Source organism: Vombatus ursinus, unplaced genomic scaffold (genome assembly GCF_900497805.2).
Source record: "Vombatus ursinus unplaced genomic scaffold, bare-nosed wombat genome assembly UNPS02014812.1, whole genome shotgun sequence".
Taxonomy (NCBI): Eukaryota; Metazoa; Chordata; class Mammalia; order Diprotodontia; family Vombatidae; genus Vombatus; species Vombatus ursinus.
This window is the reverse complement of record NW_020954590.1, coordinates 66,660,357-66,680,590: the sequence shown is the minus strand read 5'-3', so window position 1 is coordinate 66,680,590 and position 20,234 is coordinate 66,660,357. Positions and strand designations below refer to the sequence as shown.

Genomic DNA, 20,234 nt, shown 5'->3' with positions numbered 1-20,234 from the left:
TTTCATGAATCTAGAGGTAGAAGGGTAATAGACCAAACCTTTCATTTTACAGATGAGGGAACTGTCCTTGAGAGGCTAAATGACTTTCCAAGAACTCAGGTCCCATTATTATAAGCTCATTATCCTTTGACTAGTTCTTTGGGGGTAATTAAGAACATGGTATTAAAAGTTATCACAAACACTTATTATTCATAATTTTTCTTTGTATACCATGTATTTATGTGACTTTCATGGATTCCAGAAGCATGTCCTAGCTGAATATGAGGGCATAGCTCAAACTAATTGTCTTTAGGATATGGTTGTTTCGTCTGGCTACAAGGCTTTCAGATGTATTAGCCTTATTCTCTACCTTTCTTCTCAACATCCCAATTCTAGAAGCCAAAACATGGATGTTGTCCATCAGGAAGTATGTTTCTCCCTTCCCCCCCTTTTTTTGAGACTGGGTCTCCCAGCTCCCTCATCTAGGCTTCAGTGCAGTGGCCACTCATGAACCTGATCCCACTGCCTGATCAATACAGAAACACAGATTTGCCTGCTTTCCAACCTAGGTTGATTTGTCCTTTTTTAGGCAGCCTGGTGGACCTCCATGCCCAGAGTTTGCTATACTGGTACCAGACTCAGTGCAAAAAGCCATTTGATCAACTGTAGCTCTACCAAAGCTCAGAATTCCTGAATTCAAGTGATTCATTAGCATCAGCCCCCCCCCCCCCCCCCCCCCATGGCAGGGTTTAGAATGCAGGTAGGGACTTGTGGCCTCAAGGCCACATGTGGCCCTCTAGGTCCTCAAGTGTGGCCCTTTGACGGAATCCAAACTTCACAGTTTAATATCGTTTTATTAAGGGTATTTGTTTTGTGAAGTTTGAATTCGATCAAAGGGCTGTACTTGAGGACCTAGAGGGCCACATGTGGCTTCGAGGCTGCAGGTTCCCCACCCCTGGTTTAGAAGCATGGGCCACCATGCTCAGATCTTTTAGGAAGTACTAATGCAGGGTTGTTTGTGAGGCAAGGGCTTTTTTTTTGGAAGCAATGTGATGTAGTGGAGTGAGCACTGAATCTAGAGTCAAAAGTTCTGCATTCAATTGACAGCTCTGTTTCTTACCACCTATATGATCCTAGGATCATAGATTTAGGACTGGAATTAAGAACCTATAAGCCATCAAGTACAACTCTTTCCTTTTTACAGTGGAAGGAAAAAAAGACTGTAAGAGACAAGGATGACCAAGGTCATCCAGCAATAAGTACAAAGCTAGGATTTGAACTCAAGGTCATTTTATTCGAGCATTTTTTCCATTGCACCATTCTGCTTGTGTGACTGTAACCTGACTGCCATCAATATGGGTGGAGAAGTGGCAGCCCTGTGCTGTATGCCACCTGGAGAATGGGATTCTAGATTGGAGAAGAGGCATTCTCCATGGTGTGAGAGATAGAGGTAGATTTTGGAAGGCAGAGAGGTAGGTGAAGTTAGGTCTTTAACACATACCTGATTTCTAGCTTGGCTCCCTGAGACTCTGCAGAGTTTCCCCTTGGGTGACATTGGGGCTTCTCTCTTGGTTGGACCAAGCCCATCTGAAGAGTTCATTCATTCCTGTGTATTTTCTGGTATATTCTAATCCCGGGGTGGGGAACGTGTGGCTTTGAGGCCACATGTGGCCTTTTAGATCGTCAAGTGCGACCCTTTGACTGAATGTCAAAGGGCCTTAAAGCTACACGTTCCTCAACCCTGTTCTAATCTGCATAACTTCTCCAATTTCTGCTCACTATTTGCTGGGATAAATGGGTTTACTCACTAGTCCCAATTTGTGATGGTGTTTTACACGACTTTCATTTGGTGGAAAGAGGCCAAACTAGTGAGTATAGGGTCAAAAGCTGCTGGCTTCCCTGGTCACTATCTCATTAGGGAGAGGTCATCCAAGATTACATTTGCCCAAACACAGGGCCCCTCCCCTCCCTAGCTAAGTAGGAGGAAGAGGCACAAGTAATTTAATCCCCTTGTGCCTCAGTTTCCTCATCTGTAAAATGAGGGGAATAGACTCTTGGTTCCCTTTCTACTCTAAACTGATAAGATTTTTTTTTTGAAGTTTCAAGTTAAATGTTAAAATTTTTATTATGGAAGCAAGAAAAAAATGAAACTAGACTAGATCATTTGACCCCTTCTCTTCTTGTTTCCTCCAAGTGTCAAATGCTTGGAGTTCTTAATTGCTTGCATCTTCTTAGATCTACAGTTGGGCTTAATATACATCTCAGTCCAGTCTTCTTCGTGGTCTGGAACCGCTTTCAGAAAATTGGCTTTGTGTGACCACTACAGCCACTGTGCTTCCAGCTAGTTCCCTTTCCCCTGAGTGTATAGGGGGTCCACACTCTTTGTGAGGCTGGTGCTTTCTGCACCTTGTAGGATCTGGAGGTTTGTCGAACGTTCAATACATTGGAGACAACATCACTGGTAAGGAGAAGGTTCAATATTAAGTTCAACAAGAAGTCTTCCTGCTTAGGTGAAAATGAGGTTGTTGTGAATAGTAGTACTAGCGGGTGGTACAGTGAGTGGATATAGTGGCGGGCCAGAAGTCAGGAAGATGAATCTTCCTGAGTTCAAATCTGGCCTCAGATACTTATTAGCTCTGTGACCCTGGGCAAGTCACTTAACCCTGTTGCCTCACTTCCTTATCTGTAAAATGAGCTCAAGGAGGAAATGGCAAATCAACCCAATATCTTTGCCAAGAAAACCCCAAATAGGGTCACAAAGAGTCGGACAGAACTGAAATGACTGAACAACAGCAATCTGACTTATTCCCCTGGTCTAGACCCAATTGGTTAGTCATTCTTGAAGTATTGCTTCTACAAAGCTTTCCTGGATTAGCACTAAGCAGGAAGCTTATCACTTGTCATTTGCTCGTGCTTTTTGGAAGTCTGAATAAACAGGAATAGGGGCAAAATTTCAGAAATAAGTTCAAAAGAGACAGAAGAAGCTGTTAAAAAGGAGAAAAGGGGGAAACAATAAAATCCATTCATTCTGCTAGTCACCTCACATACATATTTTTTCTCTCTGCCAATATAGAAGGAAAAGAGACATTTCCCATTAAACTTCACCCTTGGATCTAGTCCAGTTTTTCTAGTCCTCAGAAATGGGAAGGTGAGTGTTTAGGGAGTAGGAAGCCTGGGAGAGAGTTGGGCAGGAAGAGCAGGAAACCTAATAGATAACATTAACTTTTAACATGCTTCCTTTAGACAACTTTGGCTCCCCCATCTAACTTTAAAATGGGATTGTTTTCTCTTATTGCAACAGTGCAGAGTGATCGTGTGCCAAATGAGCAACACCAGATCTGAGTCATTCCACTACCTCTTGTTTCCATTGGCCCTGGTGGTCTTCGCAGCAGTAACAGGGCTTCTGGGGAGACTGGAGGAATCGGTGTTCATGGCTTTCACTGCGTTAACCACAATGGCTCATGTGCACTATGGAGTGTGTGTGGTAAATATCTCATCTTTTTGTTTGTTTGTCTTCTTTCCTTACAGTAGCAAATTAAAAGTAATAGTACTAGAGTGCTGACCCTGCGGTCAGGAAAACCTGAATTCAAATCCTGCCTTAGGCCCTTATTAGCTCCTTCCCCCTCTCTAAATGCTGCTGTTTGCCCTGCCTTGTTTCCATCTTGCAATCCACTGAAGCGGGGGGAAGGGAAGAGAGGAGAAAAAGAAGACTCCATTTTGTTCTGCCTCTTTTCCCTTCTTCCATCCCTGAACAGCTTCCAGACTCCATCTAATTACCCTAAGGCCTTACTGTTTCCTCTTATGACGCAGCTAGGTGGTAAAGTAGACAGCATGTTGGACTTGGAGTTAGGATGACTGGAGTTCAAATCCTGCCAAAGACACTTAACAGCTGTATGGCTAGCATCGGTTCAGTTTTAAAATGTAGATCATCACAGGCTCTTACCTCCCAGGGCTGTTATGAGGATCAAAAGAGAAAGTATATGTAAAGTGCTTTGCAAACCTTAAAGTGCTATACAAATGTATTAAGTGTGTACATAGGTGCACACATGGGCCATAGTGTGTGAGATGTTATTAACTAATGGATTAAAAAAAAGATTTCTTGAATTATTCCTTTTAGCATATAAATTGTTTAGGACACAAATATGCTCACTCATCCCAGGGAGAGATCATTTATGTAAAATAAAAGCAGTTATTTGCAGGTCTGATTAAGATCTTCAGAGAAAAAAGTGAAGATCAAAAAAAAATCAAGTCTTCCAATCAATCAATTAATCAATCAAGAAACATTTATTAAGTGCCTACTATGTGTCAGGCACTGTGCTAAGCATAAAAGAGGCAAAAGATAGTCCCTTTAAGAATTTCATGATTAATGGGCAAATGGGCAAATATTGCTCAAGGTAACCTAAAAATTAAGAGCATAACTCCTAAATTGTTATGTGACATTTTTTTTAATGCTCTGGAAATGTGAAATGCCAAACAGTGGTCATAGGACTAAAAGATTTTGAATTTGAAGGGGTCTTAGAGGCTACTGAGTCCAAACCCTTCCTTCTCCAAATGGTCCTGGGAGATCAAATTATCTGTGTAATTGCACATAGCGATTAAGGGTCTAAGATGGAATTTGAACCAAGGTCTTCCTGACTCTAGGTCCAGTGATCTACCCACACTATACCATGATGATCCTTACATTATACTATGATGATCCTTGTGTTAGCATGTTGAAATACGTGAACATGAGTCACAAAAGCAAATCCAAAACAGAAATTAAGATCTTCTGTCTACATAAAAGCCATTTTTCTTAAGTGTACAAAACTGGGTATTGACCTTGGACTTCATCTCTCTTTGTATAGGTGATAGAGCTATTGTTATGGTACCTTGGAAGCAATGATGGGATACTTTAGTGTGAAAGAAAATGATGAGAGAGTGAAACAAAATGATGAGAGACAGAATCATAGATTTTGAGCTAGAGGGGACCTCAAAGGTCATATAATTCACTCCTCTGATTTTACAAATAAGGAGACTGATGTCCAGAGATGAAGTGACTTGCCCAGGGTCACACAGGTAGTAGCAGAGCCAGGATTTGAACAAGGTACTTTGTCTCTAAATCTAATGTTTTTTTCTCTGCTCTATACTTCACCCGAGGAATAATGTTTTTTCTTTGTCGATCTAGGATTATCAATACCGTTCTACAGCTGGAAAAGGAAATCAAGTAATATTCTCTAACTTATTTTTTCCCATTTCTTTCCATGTCTTCTAGGGGAGACAATTAAGTCAACACTTGAATATTCACATCTTTTCCATGAAGAAACGTGCCCAGGAATAAGTATTTGTTATCAAGGAACAGTCAAGATCTGCCCTGATATTCCTTCTTTCTAGGAACAATGAGACTCAATGTACCTGAATGACCAAAGTATCTTCATACACTTAATGAATATAATGGAATCCATGTGTAAAGTGGTGTGCTTCTCTTGTGTCTCGAATATAAGCTATTCACAGAAAGAGGTTTCTTAGCTTTTCCCCTCCATACTCCCACATCTCCATCTCTCCAGTCTCTTTCTGGCTTATGTTCAGAAGGGCAGAGGATTCTAACCATCATGGAGTGTGTGGCTGTGCCTCTAAAACGCAGAGGAAGTTGCCAAGTCAGCCTATGGGCCCTGTGTTAAGGAGCCCTCATACGGTTGGACAAGCCTGCATGCTTGACTCTGCTGGCTCCTTCACTGGACTGCTGTGAAAACAGAATGAATGTCACGGATGTTGCAGGATACCTGAAATACCTTAGAAGGCAGGAGGCATCCATCTCCTTCTGCATCTCCTCCTCCCATGTCCAAGTTTGGGCAGAAGTGACAGTTAAGAATTATGGAGTTGATGGTCATAGTGAATTTCAGGATGTAGCTTTTATAAGTCAAGTTGCTCAGGAACTCTAATTTGTTTTTTTCAGTACCCTCTGATAAGCTTAATCCTAAAAGCAAAACCACACGCCTTATTTGGCAGGTACTTAATGGAGAACTGTAGAAACCCTCCCCACAATTTATTGTTTTGTCATAGAATAAAAACAAAATAGCAGCTGACGTTGTAAGAGCCCTTTAAGGTTTGCCAAGTGCTTTCCATATATGCTCTCTCTCATCTTTAGGCACAGCCACATGAGAATAGGGAGATTCATTACAGCGCAGCAAGGAAACTCTAGGAGAATTAAAGCCAATAAAACTAACTGGAACAGATTCACAATGAAGCATATTAGATTAGGACAATCATTATATTCCTTAGGAGCAAAGTGAAGTTATTTCCAGTTGTCATGCTTTGATGCATAGCTGTGTGGTCCTAGGTACTATTTTTAAGGTCTACGTAAATTGAGTTAGTGTAAGTTTTATCCACAGAAACCATGCTTAGGGCTTCTCCCAAATAGTCAATGGTTTACATAATCATGTGTGTTCCAAGTTTTAAGAATTATATACTTTATATAAAAATGTCTCCATGTGGTAAACACAGTATACACACACACACACACAAGACCATTTGGAATTTGTTCATATACAAAAATAACTTCCACTCTTGTGAATTGAGAAGAGGTAATGATACAAATTCTCTGAATGAATGCTGCTATTGGGGTCTTTTTTCTTGGATTATTGTTGATATGAGTTTACTTACCTCTGACGTAAATATATTCATCCACTCTGTGCCTAGTAAACCTTTGGTCTTAAAGGGTAATTTTTTTTTCGTCTCTAACAAAGATACAACAATAAATGCACAGCACTGAAATGAAAGTGTTTCTCAGTATCCTGTGAATGGATAGATTAACTGATCTGTAATTTTCTAGTTTACATGGTCTATTGTTTACAGTGAGAATGTCTTCGGTTAAGGATTTGGTATCTGGAAAGAAAGTTTCATGGGATACATAACAATAATTCCAAAGTTACCCTCACATCGAAATGAAAATATGTGCTTTCTCCCTATGCCTTAAATATTGTCCAGATATCAGAAAAGTGTATGTGTACGTAGGCCTGATTGACTAGGTTCTTATATTTCTGTGAAATGCATCAAGCCAGAAAAACTGTCCTAGGAGATGCTAGAGAGATCATATTATGTTTGTATAACCAGGATATTGGATTAGAAGTGTTTTTAGTAAATAATTCTTGACTGCATGATTAGATGAAATGAAAGTATTATACATTTATGGGAATTGTCTTTTTCCAACATTTTAACACTTCTAAATATTATTTTAAGTTGTCAGAATTTTGAACACATCTTAGGAAATGAGTCAAAGGAATCTTTAAAAATTATTCTTTTTAGTTTTATTGTATAATGTAACCAGTGAATTGGAGAGATTATGTTATAACATCAAGATAAAAGGAGAGAAATTTTGCTACACAGGGAAACGCCTACATGTTCTGTTGTACTGGAACAATAAGATCATAAATTTAGAACTGAAGGAACCTTAGAGGTCATTGAGTTCATCAACCCTCTCATTTTATAGATGAGGCAATTGAGGGCCAGTGAAGTTAAACAAGTTGCCTGGGGTCACAAAGCTAGTAACTGTATGAGATGGAGTTTGAACCCAAGTCTTTCCTGACTCTAAGCCTAGCAAAGAATGAACACTGTAAAGGAGCCAATTTATGTTAGTAGTAAGGAAAATTTTTCTAGCAGTTAGGACTATCCATAAAAGTAATGTGCTGCTTTCTTGGGAATTTTCAATCTAAGGCTGGATGTCTCCTTATCACATATGTTGTGTTATACATAGTCTTGTTCAGGTAAAGGTTGCCCTCCCCTCAACTGAGAGATTATGAAATTGTATTCTTTTGGGGATAATAATGTGGTTAAGTTCAGAGTTACATTAACACATCATTGCACTTTCCTATAATGCAAATGCAAACTACATACGCTCATTTACCCAGTTGAGGGATTTAGATTTGTTTGACGGCAATGCAAGTCTGTGGTCCAAAGGCCCCCTGTCATTCTTATGGTCCTCCAGAGTCCAACATATCTGCCAGATTTTACTTCTCTTATACAAGAAGATCCATTGCTTTTAACCTCTCCCACTGAGAAGGGAGTGTGCTTTATAGTTCCCAGTTAGGTAAAGTATTAAGTCTGGTGATGGAGGAGTTGAGTGGTTAAACGTCCATTGGGAAGTTTTGATTTCAGCACCTAGCACAGTAGGAACTCAAATATTTGCTGAATGAATGAATGATTTGATATTCCTCTTGGAAGCAGACTCTATGTAGTACTGTTCTGTTTGCACTGAGAATGAGAGTTTGCGAGTCTATAATAATTCCATCAGTCTCAATAATCACAACAACCATATCTAAAATTTTGGTTTTTAAACTGGGGAATGCTAATGCTCTGTGATCTTAGGAGTTTTTAAAAATTTATGTGAAAAACCTGTTTGTTAACTTAGACTGGGAATATGGCAGAATTCCAGTAAGATTTACATGTCTGTGATTCAGAGCCCTGTTCTTCTACCAGTAATGGGAACTCATGGATTATTTTGAGAGAATCTCAGATTGAATCTTATTCACAGTATGTCTGAATGACAAGGGACTTTTGCTCACCATAACCTGTAACAAATCTCTTGTAAACAAGCTGCAGACCCATCAGAATTTCAAGGATTTTTTTTTCTTTTTTGTAATATGTTTGAGGTCAAAAGGAAGAAGTGTTTGCTTTTAGCAGTAAGACTTTTACCATATGAAGATTGTCTTATAGACCCCACTATGTCAAGAATGCACTCAAGGGAAAGCTGAATTAGGCAATAGGATTATTCCTATCTTTGTATTTCTGTCCTTTATTTCCCCTTCTCCTCTCCTCTTTGATAAATGAATAATAAATTAAATAAATAAAATCTTTTTTCACAGTCAGACTGGTAACAGCCTAGTAAGGAAACTAAATTGACCTCTAGGTGGTGCTTGAAAACAGTATGGTGATTACTTTTCATTCTGGAAGCAAAAACACCCATCCATTATACTTCCAAGCTCTGCAGGCCACTGGGTGGAGAGTGATTTCCCTACTAATGAATACTGTATTTTTCTATGTGGTTTCTCTGGGTTAGGTTTTAATGAACTTTCCTACTTACTCCTTGTTTTAAACTTCACACATCCGTTTACAAATCATCATACTCTTTGCCAAGGTCAGTCATAAGGACTGGATTGGGGAAAAAAAAAATCCTTATTCAAAAAGCTTTTGGCTAGAGTCCTCCTCTCTTTTGTTGCAGAGCTCGCCTCAGGACCATCCTAACATCTCTCCCGTGGTGCCTGCTCCTTAGTCCTATCTTCCCCAGGCCTGTCCTGTTCTACCTCATTTTACCTGCATTTGCTGCTGGCGTTTCAGGTCTTTGCAAGTAGAACTGTTTCTCAAAGGAATTTTTCTTCTTATTTTTCTCTTTATATTTTCGTTAAAATTTTTCTGAGTAATACAGATGCCTGACAAGGCTGCTATGTATGGTACCAAAACATGGAGCCTACATCTCCTGCTAAAACATTTGGCACTTAAAAAAAAACAAAAACCAAACCCTTCTCCTCCAATAATACATGTAAACCCATACGTGTACAATCTATACATATCCACATGCTCATTAAATGCTAATGTTGACAGTAAAAATTTAAATAGTCTATAGATCTATAAAGATTTTAACATATACTTTTTTTTATTAAATATGTAAAAAGATAAACGCAAGTCAAGTTATTCACATATTCAGAGACAAAAAAATCTACTCTACCATGCGACAGTCGGTGGGTAAAGTAAAATGAGTGTGATACATCTGAATAAGCCTTTTTCATCTATTATGCCATTACTTATCTATTTATAATTAACAATACATATGTTTACATTCCTTTCAGTTTACATTTAATCTATAACAAAAGCTTTATGGTATACTATTTATTAAAAGTAATTACGAATGCATATTAAACCATAACGGAATAACAGGAATACTCACCAGGGAGGGAAGAGGAGGCCTTGTTTCCCTTCTGGAGTTTACTTCTCTCAGGTCACCTGGGGTGTTTTTGTTTGTTTCTGCTTAGAAAGAGAGTGGGTTTTCCCCTTGCTCTCTACTCAATCACTTCCTGCCTGACATAAGCGGTGAAAGTGCTATAATTGGCTTGATAGGTAGATGAGAGGGGTGGACAGAAAATGAATTTGTGTGAATGGGAGAAGGAAAGTCATTCATCAAGGGGGTGCTGCTTACTGCAGCAAAGTCAGTCATTGCCATCAGTGGTCTAAGGAGGAAGATAAACTGTAGGATGCTTGAGCTGAGGAACAGAGCTTTCACTATTCAATGAGAAAGGATCTGGAAAGGGACCCAACTCTCTTTCCTCCATGGATAGTTCAGATAGCTCCTGCAGAAAGGGATCAACTGAGAGACAAATGATGTGAAAATATCTTATAACTTATAAAAGCCCTGCTTCACCTGGGATGCAGCTTGATTTAATGTTGGTAAGAGACACAAAAGAGGAAACTTTTCTAGTTCTTTTCTAAATGAATGAAGAACAATTTGATCTAATAACCAAAGCTGTGGGAATCTTGGAAAGATTAATCAAATATGGTGGATGAAGCAAGTAAGTCTACTTTACAGGACAGGAAAGTATATGACCCACATTTTTCAGCTGAGAAGATGGTAGGAATGGGGTGGTCTCAGGGATTGTCATTAATGAAGCTTATGGAAATTATTCAATGACTCGAATAATGAATTCTGGAAGAGAAACTTCAGAACCTAGCTGTTCCCTAGAAAGGGGATGGGACCTTGAGGAATGACTGCCCCGGCATCGATGTTGCTGCTGATGTCAGGAACTCATGCTTATAGCTTCCACTAAGAGTTGTTGTGATCTGCGAAGACATAAAAGGAGGGTCTGGTCCATTCGCCTGTCTATCCTGGACCATAAGATTGTTTATTATGTGTCTCTTGGAAGAAAATTTCCTTTCACATATTTCCTTGTGCACTTACACAGCTGTCTTTTACATTGAGGAAAGGCAGTGACCAAACAAAGCTTTAAAAATGCAGCAAACAAAGTTAGGTGGGAGACTTATAGCATTACCACTACTTGTTACCAGGTGGGAGAGGATGTCAATGATGAGAGCCAGGCTAGAAAACCTACCTAGCCTTAGAATGGTGAGCTACCATGCTGTCTGCTGTATAGAGAAAGCAATGGAGAGAAGAAGGGGAAACAAAACCCATAAGATTTATGTCTATTTTTTTCCACAGTGAATTGTATATACCGGATATAGGGCAAAACCTCAAAATACAAGCATCCCGCTGGACATTTAACTCAATAAACACCACTTTGCTGCAAAAGATTTATTTGGAGCAGAAGATTTTTATTGGTAAAAACCTTCAGCTCTAGTGTGAATTTAGAACTGGAGTTTAATCAATTAGTAAATAAATTCAAAACTTTAAAATAGATCATTCAGAAGTTTATTTTAGCTGTTTAGTTAAGTGGGAAGTATGGGGTTGGGTGGAAGGGGCACTTGTTTCTTGCTTTTGTTGCACCTGCTAAATCAAATTACCAGTGAAAATAAATCAAAAATTGGAAACCAAGCAAAATGAACCAAGATGGAACACCAACTGCAAATGGAAAAAAAAAAGGTGATGAAGAGTCAGAAAGAGACTAATAAAATGTGCAAATTTTAGTTAAAAAATAAGGAATGCTTTTAATACATTAATATTTGCTATATTTGTTTATAAATTGTCACTGTTTAGCAAAGGTCAACAACAAGAAGGGCCCTATGAAGAGGAAAAATTCCATATTCCAAATGCTATTGGGAGTCACGGATCTTTCTGTCATATAACTCCAGCATCTTAGGCAGCAGAGTCTACACCAGGCTGCAGAAATGTCTCCCTTGGAGGTCAGAGGATCATAGATTTAGAGCTGGAAGGGGCTTTAGAGGTTGTGCTTCCACTAATCAGAGCATCACTTCAATTTCAGGTGAAATTTCCTGTCATGGCGTGCACAGAACTTGACAAACACAGCTAGCTGCAACCCATTCCTTATTGTAATTCTTATAGAAGAACTCATTCTTTTTTAAGAATTGCCATTGGTTCTGGAGCCAGCAGGCAGTCAATGGACCTTAGCCAGGCCTCTTTCTTCCTCTGGGTTGAATGTCGGATGAGAGGCACTGAAATCCACACTAATTATCTTTCATCTAGGGTACTAATAAGGAAAAGGAGGGAGGGGGCAGAAGGCAGTAGGGTTACTCTCTGACTGACCTACATACCCAGAACCCTTTTGGTCTGAAGATACTGAGCAGCAGCATCTTGGGGAGTATGCATGTATGTATGTATGTATACTATCTATCTATCTATCTATTTATCCACCAAATAGGACCCTGAGAAAGAAAAGACCATGAAAACCTCTGGTGGCAGGGTAAGGAGATGGGGAGGGGCAGAAGGGAGAAAAAATAAGGAAAATTGAGATGTTTTTTCTTTTTTTTTTTCCTCTTAAGTGGATTCAGATCTTCCAAAAATAACAACATACTGTGTGGTTGTCTAACATGCTGATGTGTAAAACACTGAAGGGACTTTCAGTCCTTTGAAACCATTGTTTAGTCTTTAGTTGTGTGAATAGAGAGATAATGTGATTTGTAGTGGCACAAGCCTTCCCGTCCCTCACCCAGGAAAATATGCCGTTATCATTATGGCTTCACTCTCAAGTATTTCTTTTCCCTTTGTTTCAATTCATCATTTGACCAAATTTATGCTCAAAGGCAGACAGACTTGCAAACATCAAAGCACCACAAATGTGTGTGACATCTAGTAACATTTTGTCGTAAGATGCCAATATAAATACCATATATCAAATTACAACGGTATCATACTAAGACAAAAGTTGGGGGAAGGGGGGATCTTTTTGAAAGAAAAGGACAGAACCCATCTCAAGCAGCCAAGTGGTGAAGTTGAAAGAATGTGACCCTACAATCTCTCAGGTGGACAGCCAGAGAGTAGACTTTTGCTAATGCATCTTGGCAAAGTAACGAGCAGAGATCGCAGTGGTTTGGCTGGCACTCACTGCAGTGCGTCCACGGTAATGGTGGATGGAGAGCAAAGGGTTTTCTTTCGTGTTTGAGGCCACACATGTTCCAATTCTCCAGAAGAAAAGTTTCCACAACAAAATGAAAAGTGTCAAGAGATGTGAAGACGGGTCAGTATTCTTCCTGCTGCTGAGGCTGCTCGTGAACTTGCCCTTCTGCATCTTGCTCCTCTGTGTGGCTCTCCTGCAAATGAGACAGAAAACCTTCAGACAAAAAGCCTTTGCTGTTAATGAAGCCCCCATGCCTCCCCAGTGCACATGGGTAGCCCGACTCTGCTCTGAAGATGGGCTGGGTTCAGGCATATCTGCACTTCCCTTCCTCCTTCCAATTCGTATTGGAATAATTCTTCTCATTTGATACGCAGTGGAGACTTAGGTTTAAGAATAATCCGAGTCAGGCTAGATATGGCCTGCTGACACAGAGACTGGTAGCTGGCACTAGGCTGGGATAGCACCTGAACGTCCTTTTGTTTTCTTCATACAGAGGAGTCCAACAATCTTTTTTTTTTTTTTTTTTTAACCAAGATCCCAAGCACACAAAGGTGAAATAAGACACAGTGGTGGTTTGGAGTCTGAGGACCTTGGTTCAAATCCCAGGCTTGCCGTTTTCTATGAAACCTTGGGCAAATCCTATTATTTTGACCTTACTTTCCTCATCCAGCAGGAGGGGTTTGATTAGGTTCATCCCAGCCCTAAATCTGGGATCCTACGCTTCTCACCACAACCTTACAGTCAGAGTGAGCAAAATTCTTATACGAGATGTGCTATGTAACGGGGAGCAGAACATGGTGGGAACAAAGGGAGGTCTACAGGGCTCATGGACGCTGCAAGAGGAAATGCAGGATTAAGGAATGCTTTGGGGAAGATCTGGCATCCGAATTGGGCCAGTCTATTGATAATTATTTATTAAATATCTTCTATGTGCCAGGCACATAGAAGACTCTGCCATCAAGATGATTACATTGTCCTGGGATTTGAAGTAAGGGAAGGATTTTAACAGGTTGGGATGGTGGCGGGCAAGGAGTCCATTCCAGGCATGGGTGATGACAGCCTAAAGAAGGCCAAAAAAAGATGGGAGATGACAGGATAAGGATGGGGTGAGTTGGTGGCAGCAAGGAATTTGGTTTGACTGGAATTTAGAGCACATGAAGGAATATGGTGTAAGATAAGGCTGAAAAAGGTTGTAGCCAAATTGTAAGGGCCTTGAATACTAACATCAACAATTTATACTTTATTAGGCAGGTGATGGGGAGCCACTCGAGGTTTTTGAGCAGAAGAGTGACATAATCAGTAGTGTTTCAGGAATAATTATGTGGGCAGTGGGAAGACTTCTTGTGACTCTAAAACACCCATTAGAACAAAAATCCTAGCTCCCTGGAACCTCCAAGAAATAAACTGTTCTGGGTAGCTGAGTTAATTCAGGCACCAGACTTGTTACTTTGCAGTTTTGGAAAGAAACCTTTATGAAATGGATTACAGACTTTACTGCCCTCTTCAATAGAAGATGGAGAAGCAGGGTGGTGTAGCGGAAGGAGTACCATGTATCTACAACATCTGCTCTGGGGAACAGCAAGGGGGTCATTTGGATTGGAACAGGGAACACATGTACGGAAATAATGTGAAATAAGACTACAGAGGTAGGTATGAGCTAAATTGTGGAAGGACTTAAATGCCACAGATGAGGTTTTGTGTATTTTATCCTAGAGGCAATAGGAGGTCATGGAAAATTGTTCAGTAGGGGTGGGAGTGACACAGTTAGATCTGAGATTATGACAACAGTCCAGGGGCGATGAGGATCTGCATTACAGAAGAGAGGAGATAGATGCCAGAGATGTTATGGGCACTGAATTGACAAGACGAATACGGAGGTCTCAGTTTCCTCATTTGTAAAATGAGCCAACAGTAACGACAGCTAACAATGACATAGTACCAGGCTTGGAAAGTATTTTATAGCTTTCATCTCACTTCATTCTCACAATAACCCTGTGAGCTAGGTGCTACTATTATCCCCATTTTGTAGTCGAGGAAACTGAGACAAAGAGAGGTTGTATGACTTGTCACACACCGTAGAACTAGGTAAGTATTCAGAGATGAGATTTGAATTCAGATCTTCCTGACTCCAAGTCCAACATTCTAGTTGTCTTTCTGGAATAGAATTGTATGAGGTGGCTTCTAAGGTTCCTTCCAGTTCTAAATCTATAATTCTATACATTAACACAGGAAGAGCTACTGTTTGAGATTATCTAAGGCAGATCACCACCTCTGTGATTATCAGGTGAGTCCTAGGAAGTCCCCTAAGGCGTAGAGATATTCAGCGGGGGGCCCAGGGTTCCATGGTTGTTAAGTGTGAGTGGTCGATTTAGAACCCAGGTGTTTCTGACTCCACGCCTCCATCCTATCCATGAAGTACTCTACGGAATCCACTGAGGAAGATAATCTTACCTTTCCTTGATGAGTTATCATTATGAACATCCACTATTGTACTATTCTCTGCTCAAACACAAGACGTGTTTTAAGGCCTTCTAAGCAGGCAGCCAACTAGCCTCTTCCCCAAGTGCTCCCAGATCCCTGTGCTTTCTGAGCTCTTCTGTACACTTTTTAAAGATTTGTTTTTTTGTCTATTTTGTTTCTCTCAGGCTACTTGTTGTCACTTCTTTATGGCTGCCACTGTTCCTGCTCAAGGTAGCCTCTCTCACCTTTTAATTTATTGCTTCTACTGTGTTCTCAGTTAAATGGTAACCAAACTTTCTGGAACTATATAGCAAATAATCATAGGTAGGTTGTGAGTGACGGTTCTCTTCTGAGACGAAGAGATGAGTTTTAGTACACTGGCTCGGGGTTTAGCCATCTCCAAAATGGTGAGGTGACTAAGATGAGTTCCAGACAGGTGTTACCATATACTTCACTCCAAAAGGTTACATTGAAAACGTTAATTTGTGACAGAAAATGACATCAGAACTATTTCAAATAGTTTAAAATAATTTCAGAAATTAGCTTAAAAACTACTTTTAAAAATGACATTAAAACGCTATTTCCAGGAAACATCAAATTTAGCCAGCCTAAGCCCCAAATTCCTTATTTGTTCCACTTCAAAAAAATTAAGTGACATGATTATCTGGGTTGATAAGAGAAGAATGTATGGTTAATTCAAAATTGGGTATGTTCCCACTCCTATTGCCTTAGGGGAGGGGAGTACTGCCTTAAGAATCTGGTCACACAGATACTTAAATTTATATAGATCTACATTTAGATATCTGTATTACCCTTTCCCCCCAACCTGGAATGGTTGGACCCAATTTCTTCTCTCTGTAGCCTGGACCTGGAACAAACTGGGGAGGAATAAATCACAGATAATCCACAAAGTGGACAATCAAGACCTGTTAATGTGAAAGCTCAGATTATGCTTGTTTGGTTTTTTTTTTCCCCTGAGTAGAACAAGACACCTGTTATTTCATCAGCATAAAGAACTTTCCAGTGTAGGAACTCTCTCTGCCAAGAAGCAAACATCTCACTTTGTAGACAAGACCCAGGGAAATGCCTGAAGCACCTAGTGGTTAAGTAACTTGCTCAAGGTCACACAGCTAATAAGTGTCTGAGGTAGGATTTGACTCTAGGCCTCCCTACTCCAGTACTCTATCCATTATACTTCTTAGTAGATGTAACTATTCTTTTATTTATACAACCACACACAAATACATACATATACACATACACACCTTTCCTCCACATACATAATTCACACATAGTCCCATAAGCTCAGATAATAATGCTAATTATTTTAATGTGTATGTCAATCCCTCAATAATAGTCAACCATGCTTTAGTACATTGCATCATTTGAATTATTCTACATTACTTCATAATTGGCTTCCAATAAGTTATTTCTACTTTGTTTAATGGAGAAGAACGGAATATGGGCAAAATTGAGGCAAACAGAGGTTAAGTGACTCACCCAGGGTCACAGAGCTAGCAAGTGTCTGAGGCCAAATTTGAACTCAGGTCTTCCTGGCTCCAGGTCTGGCACTCCATCCATTGGACCACGTAGGTGATTTTATTTGAAGGCTCTCTCACTTATGTTTCTATAGACTTTGAACTGATATGTCACAAGCTGCTTAAGAGAGGAGCTCATGAGAAGGGAACTATTTTATGGAAAAGTTCTTCTAAGGGTTATGCAGCTGTGAGGATGGCTTTACACAACATTGCAGAATTCCTGTTCAAAGTGCAACACATATGTGATGCAATACATCTGCTGCAAAAACCGCTGTCCCCAGGCAACTTTTATTAGAGGTTATTGGCATGAACAACAAATTCCCCCATATTACTGAAAGGCTGTAAAGGCTTGATGTGTAAGTTCTAAGAGTCTGGAGGACAGCATCTATAATTCAGAGAAGGATGTGTTACAAAGCACAATTTTGAGATCGTGGCCCACACATTTCTATTTTATGATCACAGAAACCTTTTCTCCTCTTCCTTGACAAAACAATAAAGAACTTAATAACCAGATATAGCAGGGAGGCTGGGAAAACCAAAACAAAATGTAGGACACATGCAATGATCACATAGAACCTAACTGCAAATCAGCCACAACCATCTGCTAGGTTCTGAGACAGATCTTGATGGCAGCTTCCTAATCTCAGGTATTGTCTGAAGAGGGAAAGAATCATTTGGAAAATCCAATTTGCGTTAGCATAGCGTAAGCACCCATAAAGCTGGGCTCTTGCCATTCCCTGAGGATGCATTCCCTTTGGCCTTCATCCTGAAGGGATAGAGGGAGAGGGGACCAATGGGAATGCCTCCCCAGACTGTGACAGGAGCCCTAGCTTTGTGCATGCAAATGGGATTGAAGAGAAAGGATGGGGGTGGGAAAGCTATGAGAAGAAAAACTCCAGTTTGATAAGGAAAGACAGGCACCACAGCTCAATCAGAATTTCAGAGGGGAACAGCAGACAGATTAGTTAGTCTTCAATAGTGGATTCAAGTTCAGCATTAACTGAAAGGTAAAGGAAGATAATAAAAGGGGTGGTCATTTGTCCTGGAAATTTAACACTTTGAGTTTGGAGCACGAGGTTGGCAGGTCTTGCCCTAGATATCTGATGACTTTTTTTTTTAATAGAAAAGGATGTCTGTTTTGGTGGAGAGGCAGGAAGTCTTTAACATCTTGAAAATTAATCACATCTCAAGACTTTGTATTAAAAAATCAACATTTGGACTTCTATATCTTCCAAAACTTGGTCATCCCAGGAAGGATTTGGCAACAAGAATAAAAGGATCCTTCACTTCTTTTCAGATGAATCCCAGATCTATATAGTCAACCCTCGTGGCTCGTATGAGCAGAAATACTCTCCCTTCTCACTTGGGCCTTTCCTTTAAGACTCAGCCCAAGGACCATCTAATGAATAAGGCTTTTCCTTGTCTCCTCCCTCACAACTGCTTTCCTCTATGTCCTACCTAACAGCTGCTTTGAATGTGCTCTGTACATTTATTTTTATACATGTTGTCTCCCCATTATAATGTAAGCTCCTTGGGGGCGAGGTTGTTTTACTTCAGTCTTTTTATTCCCAGTGCCTGGCACATAGGTACTTAATAAATGCTTGGTGATTAACTGATTGAATCCAGATACTCTTAATAGTAACAAAACTTAGACTATCTTATCTCCATCCCTCTAATATTTCCCAATAATTCTCTTAGCTGAGCAGTGCACACCAGAACTGGCCTGAAATTCTTCAGTTAATGAGTCATCACCTTTATTATCTCAAGGACGTTCTGGGAAAGGGATAGGCAATTGTTTTCCTTCAACAGCAGTGCAGCAGGAGGAATGAGTCCTCTCTGGCCTGTCATATGCAGAGGCAGCATATTCTAGTGGAATGAATACCTGTACTTGAATCCTGATTTTGCTGATCACAGGCTTGCTGAGTGACTCTGGGCAAGTCACCTTGGTTTTCTCATTTGTAAAATGGATATGATATTTGGAGTAACTACTTCAAGCACTGTTATGAGGAAAGCACTTGGAAAGTCTTAAAAGTCTATAACAAACGTGATCTATATGATTATTATGCACAGAATTACCAGCAATACTTATGAAAAAATACTGTTGCCTTTTTCTTAGTTGAGCACACCCACCCGTTATTGAAGACTGACAATAGACTCCCTTTGGCTGCTACAGAACTACCTCTGCTGGACAGGCCAACTTTAGGGATACAGTATCATTGGCCCAAAATACAATTTAGTGGGTATGGAGATAATGCGGAAATATGAGGTCACTGATAACAGGGAGAAAGAAAAATACTTGTAAGGTTTTAAGCATGTCTCCAACCAATCAAAAAGCATTTCATTAAATATGTACAGAATTCCTTGCACCTTTATGGAGGTCTCCAACAAAATGGGAGGTGTAGGGTAGAGTAAGAAACAAGGAAGAAATGAGGAGGAAGAAAAAAAAGAGGATAGATTGGGTGTTCTAACAACATGTACTTCAAAGGTTCATGATTTTGCTGATTTGTAACACAGCAGTGCATGTGAGTGGACTCAGTCTGTGAGTTGATAAGGCTGACAACATTCATCATCAAACTTCATCAAATGCCCCGTGGCAGCCTTCTGTGATGGCTCTGAAATGAGCTAGGCTGGTCTTTTGGTAACACACATACAGGCCATTCTAGGGTTCATTCCAGGAGGCTTTCCAACATGGTAAGGCCTCCCTGACTCAGGGACTGCTTGGTTGAACAAGCCTTCAAGAACCCAGTTACCTCCTGGCCATGATGAGGCATCAGTGAGACATTACTGAAAGAACAAGACATGGCATAGGAGAAAATGTATGTACTCCAAGAATTTTTAAATTCTTCCAGCTCTGTAAAAAGGCCCATGGTTGAGAATCATACCATTTCCTTCATGAAGCCCAAAGGTCAAGACAGAGGGATTTGTCCTATCTAAGGACGCTTGGCACATCCAAGATCAAAGGGCCTGCACTTTGTGGAAAACACAGTATAGTCTCTGATGAATCTCCTCTGGACTAAAATTGGGAGTAGTCCTGGTACAATGCCTTATGCTACATATATATATATCTCTTGAAATTAAAAAGAAATCCAGCTGGCAATGGCATTTTAAGATATCCCATCTTCCTCTCCCCCTCCCTCTCTCCACAATGAAAGTAATCTCACATTTTCTTTTCTTTCTCTTCCAATCCCCCTGTCTGGTTACTGTCACTAGCTAATTCTCACTCAGTCTACATTTCAGATAACCCTTGGACGGCAGTGGCAATGAT

At 40.1% G+C, this 20,234-nt stretch overlaps 2 protein-coding genes across 4 annotated transcripts in view; one reads left to right on the top strand and one right to left on the bottom strand.

Moving 5' to 3' along the window:
• The window catches only part of LOC114054114 (ethanolaminephosphotransferase 1-like), a 151,694-nt gene extending 145,036 nt beyond the window's left edge, over positions 1-6,658 (top strand). The window contains exons 9-10 of the mRNA XM_027877241.1: positions 3,281-3,463; positions 5,231-6,658. Of these exons, the coding sequence (XP_027733042.1) occupies positions 3,281-3,463; positions 5,231-5,296 (249 nt within the window). The 3' untranslated portion in view covers positions 5,297-6,658. The remainder of the gene's footprint in view (positions 1-3,280; positions 3,464-5,230) is intronic.
• Positions 6,659-11,345: 4,687 nt separating this feature from the next.
• The window catches only part of LOC114053760 (microtubule-associated protein RP/EB family member 2), a 193,017-nt gene continuing 184,128 nt past the window's right edge, over positions 11,346-20,234 (bottom strand). For all 3 annotated transcript variants that reach the window (XM_027876899.1, XM_027876898.1, XM_027876897.1), the window contains one exon: positions 11,346-13,164. In XM_027876899.1, coding sequence (XP_027732700.1) covers positions 13,093-13,164 — 72 coding nt within the window. In that variant the 3' untranslated portion in view covers positions 11,346-13,092. The remainder of the gene's footprint in view (positions 13,165-20,234) is intronic.